The sequence below is a fragment of the Oncorhynchus tshawytscha genome, linkage group LG23, assembly GCF_018296145.1.
Source record: "Oncorhynchus tshawytscha isolate Ot180627B linkage group LG23, Otsh_v2.0, whole genome shotgun sequence".
Lineage (NCBI taxonomy): Eukaryota > Metazoa > Chordata > Actinopteri > Salmoniformes > Salmonidae > Oncorhynchus > Oncorhynchus tshawytscha.
In genome coordinates, this window is record NC_056451.1 from 20,873,209 (window position 1) to 20,888,394 (window position 15,186).

A 15,186-nucleotide genomic window follows, 5' to 3' on the forward strand; every position below is an offset into this window, starting at 1 on the left:
TGCATTCACGGTAAACCCTGCATATGTTGACTAAATCGTAAATTACATTTCAATTTAAATTGTGCTATACAGAGGATCTTCTGTGCCACAGTTTGAATCTAGGTCTTAGTCTCCACGGTTGTCCAAAATAAGTTGAGTTGAGTATTGCTTGTGCCATTGCTGACAGCACAGAACAATGAATTGAGCAAATTCATACATTTGTACAACAAGAAGTAAATGTTTGACATTGAGTTGCAAAATGTTTATTCTTGTGAGTGGTAACCTTACTGGCACTCTGTGTATTGACATCAAGTAATACATGTCCTCTCAGACTTTAAGAATAGTCTCTTTCTGATGCACTCTCATAACATTGTCAAATGTGTCTCTAAACTCTGATATGACTTATCCATACACAGTGAATACACATACACTATCCTTTAGACATTTATTAGAAATAGTCAAAAAAAATATCAGTATCCATAATTTGTTGTTTATTTATGTATATTAAAATTCAAATTAAACAGACAAATTAATTAACAATTTAAACTATCCTGTCTGCAGGTATTTAAAAAAGCAAGTCATTAGATATATAGTTTTTAAAAAAAGCATTGATGAATAAACAGCATTACGTATCTCTTTGGAAAGTGCCTGTAACTGGCACCTACTGTATATGGTCAAGATCAAGATGATTTTGGGGGCTGGGGTTGAGAGAAGCGGTGGCTGTGGTGCTAGCCGGTGTTTATGTGTCAGATCAGTGGATATTTTTGGCCAGGATGACGACGTAGACGATGTACAGGATGATGACGGTGATGCCGATACCCAGGGCGGAGTGGTTCAGTATCCGTGCTAGACGAGAACTCCTCTCAGCAACCTGCTGCTGACCCTGGTTGTTGGCGTCTCGAGTCTGAGAGCAGAGGGGGGAAGGAAGGGAGGAAGGAAAGGAGGGAGGGAGGGAGAGTTGTAATTGTTGTAATCATCATTCAGGAAAGAGAGTGAGAGAGAGACTTCAACAGAGAGAGTTCAACGATGATTTAGGGCCATGCTCTTATTTGATTTGAGTTATTTCAGGAGAAGCAGTATTCATTCACAAACACAATGCTTAGCCAACATGCCAACTAAGTCAGAAAATAAAAACCAGAGAGACATTTTTCTATCTCACTGTAGAACATCTACAATAGATCATATTAATACCTACTAGTGATGATATAACAACTTGAACACTAAGTTCCTGTGGCCACACCCCAAGCAGCACTAAGTTGAAACAGCTGTGGATGGAGCACCAACTGTACTTGTGTGCCAGATTCACTCTTGTAGCTCTCTCCCCTAGCTACAGTCTTAGGAATGGTGCTATATTGTGAGACACATTTTGACACCTGTTATGTTTTCTCTTGGGGGAAGAACAAGGTTTGACAGGCAATGCTAAACTTTCAGTCAACTAACTGAAGTCTCAGTGTCTTTGACTCATCACTCCTTGCCATGGATTTTACACTATAGACATCTCGGAGTAGCTGCCTACCAGTCAGTATGAGTCACACACTAAGCAACAGTAAAGCTCTCAGCAAATTTTGCACAGCATGTGTGTGTCATATGTGGTCTTGGATTACTTTCTGGCTCCAAATCAGGAAGAGTCTTGTGACAAACAGGAAGTCCCTATCAAACACAAACAACAGGCACCAAAATACCCACTCTTTAGTCCATGTTTAAAAAAGAACAACATGCCCTCATACCCCCCTATAAGATCGCTCCCACTCAACATCTACTTACTCAAGTCTCAATTGAATCAACCTCCCCCTAGTCACATGATGTTGTTAACATGGCCTCCATCTGTTTCTGTCCTCTGGTGAAATATGTGAGTTGGCTTCCACAGCAGGGCTAGGGTTGACTTAAGGTTTAGGCAGAGAGGGTCTGTGTTGATTTAGGTTAGTGTGGCGTGAGAAGGCCTGCCTGCTATTGTAAACCCTCCTCCTGATTACTGACAGCTGGATCATAATTGTTTCTACACGGCTAGCTAGAGGAGAAGGGCTCCTTGGATCTCCTAACAGTGGACAGTTGTTGTGTTTCTGAGGGTCTGTGTACTCGCGTGTCTTGAATAATTATCTGGGCACTCCACCAAACGGTTTTCTTCCATTTCCTTGAGGTTCACAAGATTTCCTCCATCCCATCTGTCTGTCTGTATGCTCTGTTTGCCGTGCTATTGCAAAACTTGAAATACATATAGTCTATCCATTTGCTAGGCTACTACGTACAATTACATGAGAGATGTGCGTGGTCATTTGTTGTATGGAATATGAACCCATCACAGCCAGAAAAGTTGAGGAATACTGTATATTCTGGAACACTGTATATTCTGGAATACTGTATATTCTGCAATGGTTATGAAAATAAAATAAATAGGAAAAATATTCCTATGTCAAATTATTTTAGATTCAAAAAATATAACATGTTTTCGCTCTCCTCACTGATGGCAAATAGTTGCATTCTTGTTAATAATATGTTTTCCCGTTGATTTTTGTTTATACCCCATTCACACAAAATACTCACTTGCAAGCTTGCAATGCAATATTTCAACCACCAGCAGATGTAAGTATGCATGGTATAACGTTTGCAGGGAGGTGAGTACATTCTCAAGTCTAGTTAAAAAAGATATATATAAAACTGGCGCACGCACATTTTGGGATATATTTTGAATGTATGCACGGTATATAAATGAGGCCCCAGAAACCTACTGGAAGCTTGATTCTATTCACCCACATAATACTCCATTCCTGATTTCCCCACGGGCCTCTATCAGCACTGCAGCATATTGCTCATATGACTCATCATAATATAATCTGTTGGGCCAGGCTCCTTGAAAACCACATTACATTCAATACCAACTAAATTCCAAATAAAATATTCTGAACAAGTAACTGAGGAGTGGTTATTCTACTCTTTTATAAATACTGTTTCTGCAATCTGGGATTTGTTCTAAGCAATGTGGGGAGTGCAATGGGATGACAAAGTGAACATTTTATGAACTGTATATGTGGAGGATGTACAACTGAAGTTAACACCACTTTATTTTAAGAATGTGAAATGTCAGAATAATAGTAGAGAGAATTATTTATTTCAGCTTTTATTTCTTTCATCACATTCCCAGTGGGTCAGACGTTTACATACACTTACTTAGGTAGCATTGCCTTTAAATTGATAAACTTGGGTCAAGTATTTTGGGTAGCCTTCCACAAGCTTCCCACAATAAGTTGGGGGAATTTTGGCCCATTCCTCCTGACAGAGCTGGTGTAACTGAGTCAGGTTTGTAGGCTTCCTTGCTCACAAATGCTTTTTCAGTTCTGCCCACAAAGTTTCTATAGGATTGAGGTCAGGGCTTTGTGATGGACACTCCATTACCTTGACTTTGTTGTCCCTAAGCCATGTTGCCACAACTTTGAAAGTATGCTTGAGGTCATTGTCCATTTGGAAGATCCATTTGCGAACAAGCTTTACCTTCCTGACTGATGTCTTGAGATGTTGCTTCAATATAGAAATACATTTGATTTGATATATCCACAGAATTTTCCTTCTCGTGATGCCATCTATTTTGTGTAGTGCACCAGTCCCTCCTGCAGCAAAGCACCCCCCACAACATGATGCTGCCACCCCCCTGCTTCATGGTTGGGATGATGTTCTTCGGCTTGCAAGCCTCCCCCTTTTTCCTCCAAACATAACGATGGTCATTATGGCCAAACATTTCTATTTTTGTTTCATCAGACCAGAGGACATTTCTCCAAAAAGTACGGTCTTTGTCCCCATGTGCAGTTGCAAGCCATAGTCTGACCTTTTTTTGGTGGTTTTGGAGCAATGGCTTCTTCCTTGCTGAGCGGCCTTCAGGTTGTGTCGATATAGGACTCGTTTTACTGTGGATATAGATACTTTTGTACCTGTTTCCTCCAGTATCTTCACAAGGTCCTTTGCTGTTGCTCTGGGATTGATTTGCACTTTTCGCACAAAAGTACGTTCATCTCTAGGAGACAGAACGTGTCTCCTTCCTGAGCGGTATGACGGCTGCATGGTCGAATGGTGTTTATACTTGCGCACTATTGTTTGTACAGATGAACGTGGTACCTTCAGGCGTTTGGATATTGCTCCAAATCATGAACCAGACTTGTGGAGGTCTACAATTTTCTTTTTAGGTCTTGGCTGATTTCTTTTGATTTTCCCATAATGTTGAGCAAAGAGGCACTGAGTTTGGAGGTAGGCCTTGAAATACATCCACAGGTACACCTCCAATTGACTCAAATTATGTCAATTAGCCTATCACAAGCATCTAAAGCCATGACATAATTTTCTGGAATATTCCAAGCTGTTTAAAGGCACAGTCAATTTAGTGTATGTAAACTTCTGACCAACTGGAATTGTGATACAGTGAATTTTAAGTGAAATAATCTGTCTGTAAACATGCACAAAGTAGATGTCCTAACCGACTGGCCAAAACTATAGTTTGTTGACAAGAAATTTGTGGAGTGGTTAAAAAACGAGTTTTAATGACTCCAACGTAAGTGTATGTAAACTTCCGACTTCAACTGTACTGTATGTAATGACACATTATATAAATTATTTATAGTGTTTCATTTACATTTTAGAGGTGATAAGTTGGACAGATCGGGTGAAGAAATCTGTTTCCGCACATAGTTTATCTCCCCCTTTCCCCTATCCCGCAGTAGGTTTCACTACCCCACCCGTCATTTAAAAAAAGACCCGACGGAGCTCATTGCCTTCTTCAATCATGCAGAGACGGGCAACATGAATATCTCGTCATTGATTTGGCTGGAAACTGGAAACGGGAGAAATTGTGCTTAGAATGGTATTCCTATTACAGTTGATCTGGAAGTATTATGTTTTTGGGGCGCTAAAATAGGGTAAATTGTACATTACAGCGCGATGTACAGAAGAAGTGCGTTAGATTAGTAACTACAACCTTTCTTATTCCACTAAGATATAATCAATGAAGGAATACTTACAAGAGTAGACCAAAAACAAACTCTACCATATATACAGTACGTACGTGAGGGTAGAGTAGGGTACTGTCAGTAATGGGGATAAGAGGGATGCGTGTGTATAAGCAATACGTTGATAGATAAAGGGGCTATCAAAGGGTTAACTGAAACAATGCTGTTGTTATTTTCATTGACAGCTGTGTCTCTACACTTCACCTAAAATATGACAGAAAAATTTGGAGTGTGGACTGTATTAATTGTGTAATTACTGGGAGTGGAACACAGACGTTGTGGTGTTTGGTGCATCTGAGCTCTCCATTAAATGATTCTCCCTTAAATTACCTAATTTTCAGCCACTTTCCCTTTTCACTGCATGTTGTTTACAGGTTCAGCTTAACACATGGCGGATTCATGTCACTAACGGTCCTGCTTACAAAGGAGCCTTGTTCGACAATGTTTCAAATTCATAGATTTGTTAGTTGTTGGGGCCATGATTGTTTATGTTTTTCTAGTCTAAGGCATGGCCACTATAACTTATTTTCTGCATCTCTGTTTCCTCAAAGTGCACTCGGTGACGTTAAACACTAAAAAACAGAGCCTAAAAGATAACAGATAATAAATAATATGTCATAAATGGATGTCTGAAAAAACAGCTTTATCGCAGACATGGCCAAATATTGAAGTACTATTCTCAACATATGGTGACAGTCACAATAAAGATAACATTCACAATGAAGTTCAGGGTTTAGAGCAAATACCAACAGCATAAGCAACATCCTACTTGGACCTGTGGTAATGACCCTATTCATTCCCAACAACCCATGGGGCCCAGACAGGGGCCGCTTCATAAAAGGAGGCTGGGGTATCCTAGCAACTGGTGTTAATAGAGTTAGTGTGTGTAATCATTATCTGATATTGCCAGAGTACAGTATAAATCATATTCAAATAATAACTGTGTAAGCACCGTTTTCTTCAGAATGTTAAGAAGACAGGAAAATAGCTGTAATGGATTACTAAATGTACTTGAAACTTGACAAGGGAAACAATAGACAAGCAACCCCTTTTGAAGACAATTGCCAGGAAATTGTGTACAATCTCTAAAAAGGATATGTTCATTGTCCTGTCCGTATTTTATGGCAAATCACTCTAAATCATTTCAAAACCTACTGACTGGAAAACACACAGCTTGCGACACACAGACACAAATCTAAAACACTTCCGGCCACAGACACGCAACCACACACAAGCACGAGCACAGACACACAACCACGCACGAGCACACACACAGGCGAGCACACACACAGGTGAGCACACACACAGGCAACCACACACGCACACAAGCACATGCACACAAGCACGAGCACACACGCATGAGCACACACGCACACACACACACACACACACACACACACACACACACACACACACACACACACACACACACACACACACACACACACACACACACACACACACACACACACACACACACACACACACACACACACACACACACAGACACAATAGCTTCTTTCTGCTCTCTGATTATGCCTCTTGTCCGCCATATTAGAAAGGCCCCACTGTGTGAATGTTGAATTGCCAAGAGGCAGATTCCTGTTGTCCTCCCCTCCCCGGCCTGTACCCCTATTGACCCTCCAACAGGCCTTTTCCCTTCCTCCTACCCATCCCAGACAACCTGGCGAAAATCCCAAACACAACAGATCCCAAACACAATGCTACTCCCCCTCTCGTGTGTTAGGCCAGGAAAAACACGCTGAAATGTGGAAAGTCCTATAAATCACGACATAACAATATCCTGTATAGATCTTGAACTAACCTAAAACAATCCAAACTCAATAAAATAGGGAATGCAACTAACCAACAATGCATTCGGCAAATATTCAGACCCCTTCACTTTTTCCACATTTAGTTACATTGCAGCCTTATTCTAAAATGGATTAAATAAGGAGATGACTGTGGACTACAGGAAAAGGAGGACCATGCACGCCCCCATTCTCATCAACGGGATGTAGTGGGGGAGGTTGAGAGCTTAAGTGCCTTGGTGTCCACATCACCAACAAACTAACATGGTCCAAGCACAACAAGATGTGAAGAGGGCACAACAAAACCTATTCCCCCTCAGGAGACTGAAAAGATTTGGCATGGGTCCTGAGATCCTCAAAAGGTTCTACAGCTGCACCATCGAGAGCATCCTGACTGGTTGTATCACCGCCTGGTAAGGCAACTGCTCGGCCTCCGACCGCAAGGCACTACAGAGGGTAGTGCATATGGCCCAGTACATCACTGGGGCCAAGCTTCCTGCCATCCAGGACCTCTATACCAGGCGGTGTCAGAGGAAGGCCCTAAAAAGTGTCAAAGACTCCAGCCACACCAGTCGTAGACTGTTCTCTCTGCTACCGCATGGCAAGCAGCACCGGAGTGCCAAGTCTAGGTCCAAGAGGCATCTAAACAGCTTCTACCCTCCTACCTCCTGAACATCTAATCAAATGGCTATCCAGACTATTTGCACTGCACCCCACCCTTTACCCCGCTGCTAATCTCTGTTATTATCTATGCATAGTCACTTCACAAAGTTGACAGTGCATGTCAGAGCAAAACCCAATCCACGAGGTCAAAGGAATTGTATGTAGAGTTCCAAGACAAGAATGTGTCCAGGCACAGATCTGGGGAAGGGTACCAAAACATTTCTGCAGCAATGAGGGCCCTGAGAACACAGTGGCCTCCATCATTCTTAAATGGAAGAAGTTTGGAACCACCAAGACTCGTCCTAGAACTGTCCACCCGGCCAAACTGAACAATCGGGAGAGAAGGGCCTAGGTCAGGGAGGTGACCAAGAACCCGATCGTCACTCTGTCAGAGCTCCAAAGCTCCTCTGTGAAGAAGAGAGAACCTTCCAGAAGGACAACCATCTCTGCAGCACTCCACCAATCATGCCTTTATAGTAGAGTGGCCAGTAAAAGGGACATGACAGCCCTCTTGGAGTTTGCCAAAAGGCACCTAAAGGACTCTCACACCATAAGAAACAAGATTCTCTGGTCTGATGAAAGCAAGATTGAACTTTTTGGCCTGAATGCCAAGCGTCACATCTTGAGGAAAGCTATCACAATCCCTACGCTGAAGCATGGTGTCGGTAGCATCATGCTGTGGGGGGTGTTTTATCAGTGGCAGGGACTGGGAGACTAGTCAGGATCGAGGGAAAGATGAATGGAGCAAAGTACAGAGAGATCCTTGATGAAAACCTGCTCCAGAGGGCTCAAGACCTCAGACTGGGGCAAAGGTTCACCTTCCAACAGGACAACGACCATGAGCACACAGCCAAGACAATGCAGGAGTAGCTTTGGGACAAGTCTCTGAATGTCCTTGAGTGGCCCAGCCAGAGCCCAAGGTAATCATTTCCACAACAGTTTGTCGGCAGGAAATAGGAAGTCATAATAAGCTTTCCCATACAGGACATAACTCCATTTCTTTTTGAGGAAAAAACAATGTACTCTAACAAATTTTTTAGAAGATACATTTTCTTAGATACTTAACTCATTTGTATCTCTCCCTGTCTGGGAACTTTTTTAAAGGTATTATTTTAAACTTTAATTAACTAGGCAAGTCAGTTAAGAACAAATTCTTATTTTCAATGACAGCCTCAGAACAGTGGGTTAACTGCCTTGTTCAGGGGAAGAACAATAGCTTTTTACTTTGTCAGCTCAGGGAATTGATCTTGCAAACTTTCAGTTTCTATTCCAATGCTCCAACCACTAGGCTACCTGCCACCCCAAGATTGGCTGGTGGTGTACTATATGTGAGTGGGTATTAAGTCTATGTGCCAGTCAGACAGTGCTGCTGACTTGGAGACACAGAAAAGAAAACTGTGTTTGCAGTCTGGCTTGTCACCTCTGTATGCTTGTCGCAACTGAGGCAGGGTGGGAAGGGCTCGGTGTAGGATAGTCATGCCAAGCTTCCTGGCAGCGCGTCAAGTAGCCTCTTAGTGCGATAATACACCACTCACCCATTACAGTATATCTCCTCCAGGCCTGAACTGGGTGCGGTTACGTCTACTTCCGCTCCCATTGTCAAGCACACCTAGACTTCATCAGGCAGGGTAGCCTAGTGATTAGAGCGTTGGACTAGTAACCACAAGGTTGAAAGTTCAAATCTGCGAGCTGACAAGGTACAAGGTACAAACAGGCAGTTAATCCACTGTTCCTAGGCTGTCATTGAAAATAAGAAATTGTTCTTACCTGACTTGCCTAGTTAAATAACTGTTTTCTCACATCTAGGTTATTTTATTTTAAGTGCTGTAAGAATATTTTAAGATAAATACACAAGGCAAGAGGGAATTAACGATCAATGGAAATAGTTGTTTTTATGTAATAGGGAATCATAGATTCATGGGCCAGATACACGGGAGGAATTTCAGTCCGTGACTCACAGCTACATGTGGCAAGTTTTAATTGGTCCGAATTGTCTATACATTGAGCCTGAAACAAGATACTTGTTATTTGGCCATTGATCCAATTTTACTGCAAGGAATTCTAATTGGTCAACCACAGGCTAAGGTTGGGTTATAGGTTACACCCTGTCTCTTCATTCTGTGGAGAATCTCTCAGGCCAGTGAAGAAGGAACATCTATCATCTACTTTACAGCAGAACAAGTATGATGTGTTCTCTTTGAATAAATATATATTTTCTCCCCCTGATTTGCTTTGGGGTCTGTGTAATTGAAGAATAACATCAACTGCTAACAGTTCCTGTTAATATACTTTAAGTGCCGACAGGTATGATCGCAACACTGCTGATCAGCCATAAATTCCCTTGTTACAGGGGAGATGGAAGTTTGTTGTGTTCAACGGGGGGCAATTGAATGCAAGCTTCACACTGTTTATTATTATTGTGAAAACATGTCTAGTCTGTCTATCTATGTGTAACAGATTTGACCTGTTATGCTCAACCCACTCAGTTTCTACCACAAAACACCAGAAAATAGCCAAAAAAGTAGAACCAGCTCACCTGCTTTTACATTATTAATAATAATGTTCAGTGTTTCTTTTGAAAATAATATTTAAAAATGAATAATTTCACCATATTAAAACAAAAGTTCAGTTCAGCAGGGTTGACCTTTAAATGAGGGACATTGTTGTTTTTCCCCTTAAAATGAACCACTAATCACAAAATAAATAATAATGACATTGTGAAAGTAACAAAATAGTTCATGGTGATACAGGTGGAAAGTTTTTTTTTTAACCTTTATTTACCTTAGGCAAGTCAATAAGAACAAATTCTTATTTTCAATGACTAGCCTAGGAACAGTGGGTTAACTGCCTGGGTTTGAACTTGCAACTTTCCAGTTACTAGTCCAACGCTCTAACCACTAGGCTACCCTGCCGCCCCAGTGGGCTAAAATGCACAGAGGGACGTCTCAAAATGTGTCAAAATGCAGAATATTTGCACTTTAGCAAGTCTTTATTTATATATAAAATCAAATTTATTGAAAATTCCATTTGGACTTTATTAAAACCAGTTAAATGTAATCGAAAATGTAATCTACATCATCCCCAAAAGTAATTATTTATCATGAGAGGGCTATAAACAATAACTAGTAATCCTACATACTCAAAGAAATGTTAACATCTCACCTTTCTGGTAAAAAAAATAGTTGCTGATATGAAGTACAAATATGAAATATTTTACAGTATATAATAGCCCTTGACTTGCCCAGGAGAGGAGGAACTTTACTGAGTGATTATGTCTATGATGGATGTGGATGAAGTCAATTCACCAGCACATTGATCAACCTCAGTTGATGTAGTTATTACATTAGAAGTCATCCACTGGGTTTTGATACTTGATAAAAAGCCACTGTCTCATTGTGAAATAAAGATGCCCATAATAACATCTTAGAGGTCTTCAACCTCCTTTCTCTCTTTACCAGGCTTTGACCCGGATGTTTCCTCCATTACCCACATTGATCTATATGAGTCATACCCGGTCAACAATTAGCTGTCCATCGTGATATGCATTTGTAATCCCAGTAAGTAAGTAAAGAGACTTGCAATGTGCACACTGCCCACAAAAGGAGGTGGAAACTGAGCTGCACATCCTAACCTCCTGCCAAATGTATGACCATATTAGAGACACATATTTCCGTCAGATTACACAGACCCACAGGAATTCGATAACAAATCCACAGTGCGCAATCTGTGAAATATCACAGTGTGCAATCAGAGAGGCAGGATTTGTGACCTGTTACCAAAAGAAAAGCGCAACCAGTGAAAAACAAACACCATTGTAAATACAACCTATGTTTACATTTTATTTATTTTCCCTTTTGTACTTTAACTATTTGTACATCATTACAACACTGTATATAGACATAATGACATTTGAAATGTCTTTATTATTTTGGAACTTTTGTAAGTGTAATGTTCACTGTAAATTTTTTGTTTATATAAATTTGGTTTATTATCTATTTAACTTGCTTTGGCAATGTAAACATATGTTTCCCATGCCAATAAAGACCGTTAAATTTAAATTGACTTGGGGCTTGTAGGGATAGCTCAGGGTTTCCAGCCCTTGCCTACCCCTCTTCTCAGTGTGGCTGTCCATTCGAGGGTGGGGTTTGGCAAAGGACAAGGGGGAGGGTTGTTGGAGTTCTGCTTTTGTCTTTTGCGATTTGATAAGCCCAGTATGCCTTTTACATTTTGAATACCACCTCCTCTTACGTCACTCACACAGTCAAGTCATCCGCATGTTTAACCACCCGTATTTAACCACCCATATTCCGGGAAGGGTCCCTCCCTTTCTTACACACACTCTCCCCAATTCCCACTTCGTGCCCCATCTCCCCTCCCCCGATCCCCTCAAACCACCATATCCCGAGGACCTTATTCAAAACAGAACTCAAGACTGTGAGACACCCACAGTGTAAGGCCAAAACTATCACAAACATGTCCCTCTCCCCAGCTACGCAGCCCTCCACCAAGTAGAGAGAGAGAGAGAGAGAGAGAGAGAGAGAGAGAGAGAGACCGTTATTTAAACAAAACCGGTAACTGGGTTTCTTGGATAACGCTAAAAAAAGACTAGAGTGAGAAATACACTACTGACTACTCTACAAAATGAAAAAAGTTACGTTCTGTGAATTATTTGGGATACATATCTACTGGAAACACATTAGTCTACATTACATTTGAATACTCTTAAAACAGCAATAAAAGTCCCACTCACCGAGATGGAGTAGATAAGTGCAGCGATGCCAAGTGGCAGGCAGCAGCACAGCATAGTGAAAATGGAGTAGCCCAGGTAGTCTGGCAGAGGGTAAGGCAGAGCTCCACGGGTCACAAACACCGTAGGCTGGACTGTGACGGTGGACTGGGGGTACTCTCCCTGGGGGTATGGCTGGCCGTAAGTGGCCCCAGGAGCTCCTCCATACTGGGGCGGTGGTGCGTATCCCTGGGGATTGGCGGGGTAGCCTGCTGGTACAGGGTATCCTGTGTTGGGGTACTGGGGGTGGTCCTGGTAGGGTGGAGGAGCTGGTTGTCCCATCCCAGACTTCTCATCTGGGTTCCAGCCTGGTGGTGGGGCGTTTGGCATCTTGTTGGGATCCATTTTTTTTGCGCTGTTGGTGATTTGTTTCCCTTTTATCTTACTTCTCTCTTTTTTTTATTTTGTGCCTCCTCTCAGTCTCTCCAAGTGTTCTTCTGTGTCTCTCTGCCTAAACTGTCTGCCTGCCTACAAGCTGTGTAAAGGAAGCAATTACGTTCTCTCTCCCCCTCCCCTGTCCGTCCCTGGCAGCTCATTATGTTTAGAGGAGGCCTGTGTGGGTGAGCTGACAGGGAAGGGTTAGGGGTGGGGAAAGACTGAGTAGCTGACTGGAGTCAAATAACAAGTCCAGCAGTCAGGCAGAAATGCTGTCCATCTAATGCAGAGGTACCGTAGCCTGGATAGGAGTTGTGCGCAACCCCCTGGTGATATTATGAACTACACCAGTAACAGTCACAATGAATTATTGTAGTTATTGATGACTGTTCAGTGCAAGATATTTAAATACTTATTTTTCTTTGTTATGATGAAAAACTGTATATTTGATACTGTAATAAGGTAAAACTATAACAAAAGTGAAGGTATTTGTTTATGGTAAGTGAACACAGGAAAAAACAGCAAAGACTGTGGATTGAAGAATAAGAAGAAAAAGTAACAAAGATAATGTAACAAATGACAAGGCAATAAGATAATGTAACATATATGATGATGTAACAAGATGATGTACCATAATGATAATATAACAAGATAATGTAACAAACAATAATACAACAAGATAATGTAGCATCGATAATGTAACAAGATAATGTAATATATTGGTGAAATAGCGAGACAATATAACAAATTATAATGTAACAATATAATGTAACATAAATGACAATGCAACAAGACCATGTAACATTATGATAATACAACAAAATAATGTAACATAGGCGATAATGCAAAAGATAATGTAACATAAATAGACAGATCCAGTCGGCCGGCCAAATAGGTCCAGTCAGCCTGCTGGCCAGATAGGATAGGACGGAGGGCCAGATGAGACCAGTCGGTCATCCAGCCAAATGGGACTAGTCAGCCGGCCAGGTAGGTAGGTCCGGTCAACCGGCCAAGTAAGTAGGTCTGGCCCGCTGGCTAGGTAGGTAAGTCCGGCCAGCCGGCCAGAAAGATAGGTCAAGCCGGCCATTAAAGTAGGGCCGGCCTGCCTGCCTGCTAAGTTTGAAAAAAATGTGGTGTGGCTGTGTTCAGTCATTATGGTCCAGGCCTTTGAAACCAACCTGGTCTCAGAGCATTTCCTATTATTCTGCAAGTAAATCCGAAACACTCCGTATGATATGTTGCGTTTTGTATGGTATGTATTAATTTGTGGATGTCCATCACTCATTTCATATGATATGTTACGAATTACAATTCAAATTTTATCTTACGAAATTGCAAAATATAGAGTATGTTACGAATTTGCTAAACGTACTATATGTTAAAAAAATTGCCAAATGTATGATATGTTACAAATTCTATGTAGATGGCTAACGTTAGCTAGCTGGCTAACATTAGCTAAACTAGGGGTTAGGATTAGGGGTTAGGGTTAAGGTTAAGTTTAGGAGTTAGGTTAAAGAGTTAAGATTAGGGGAATGGTTCACTAACATGCTAAGTAGTTGCAAAGTAGTTAAAACGTAGTAAGTAGTTGAAAAGTTGCTAATTATCTGAAATGCTGACGAGGTTCAAACTCGCAAACTTATACGTCCACTCATCCACCCCGAACAACCAACCTACTTTCGTTTTTGCCTTAAGTAACTGTAATGGAAATTTTTATGTTTGTGCTTTTCTTATAACTAATTTCTGTGTTCTATTCACAGCTGTTCTATAAACCAATTTATGTGTTCGTGCAAGTGGTTGACTGTACACATCCTCACTATCAGTAGCTGCAATTTGGCAGTACGCCCAGAGCTTGTTTTGAAATATATCTCAGTTTCAAGGTCTCAGCTTAGAGAGAAGAAGCCTCGTGAGGTATTTCTTTGTTCACAGGGCCATTGTCATGATGAAACAGGAAAGGGCCTTCCCCAAACTGTTGCCACAAAGTTGGAAGCACATAATCATCTAGAATGTCATTGTATGCTGTAGCGTTGAGATTTCCCCTCACTGGAACTAAAGGGGCTTAGCCCAAACCATGAAAAACTGCCCCAGACCATTATTCCTCCACCACCAAACTTTACAGTTGGCACTATGCATTGGGGCAGGTAGCGTTCTCCTGGCATCCACCAAGCCCATATTTGTCCGTCGGACTGCCAGATGGTGAAGCGTGATTCATCACTCCAGAGAACACGTTTCTACTGCTCCAGAGACCAATGGCGGCGAGCTTTACACCACTCCAGCCGATGCTTGGCATTGCACATGGTGATGTTAGGCTTGCGCGGCTGTTTGGCCATAGAAACACATTTCATGAAGTTCCCGACAAACAATTATTGTGCAGACGTTGCTTCCAGAGGCAATTTGGAACTTGAATGATAATGGTAATGGTAATGAGTGTTGCAACCAAGGATATTTTTACCAGCTTCGCGGTTCAACACTCGGTGGTCCTATTCTGTGAGCTTGTGAGGCCTACTAATTCGCAGCTGAGCCATTGTTTCTCCTAGACATTTCCACTTCACAATAACAGCTCTTACAGTTGACTGGGGCAGCTCTA

The 15,186-nt window shown here is 41.6% G+C and overlaps 1 protein-coding gene across 1 annotated transcript; it reads right to left on the reverse strand.

Moving 5' to 3' along the window:
* Window positions 1–226: 226 nt before the first annotated feature.
* Window positions 227–12,761, reverse strand: si:dkey-33i11.9 (transmembrane protein 91). Its single transcript, XM_024414080.2, has 2 exons — window positions 12,192–12,761; window positions 227–883 (listed from the first exon to the last, which is right to left on the reverse strand). The coding sequence occupies exons 1-2, from the start codon at window positions 12,570–12,572 to the stop codon at window positions 731–733; spliced, it is 534 nt and encodes a 177-aa protein (XP_024269848.1). The 5' UTR covers window positions 12,573–12,761; the 3' UTR covers window positions 227–730.
* Window positions 12,762–15,186: the final 2,425 nt, after the last annotated feature.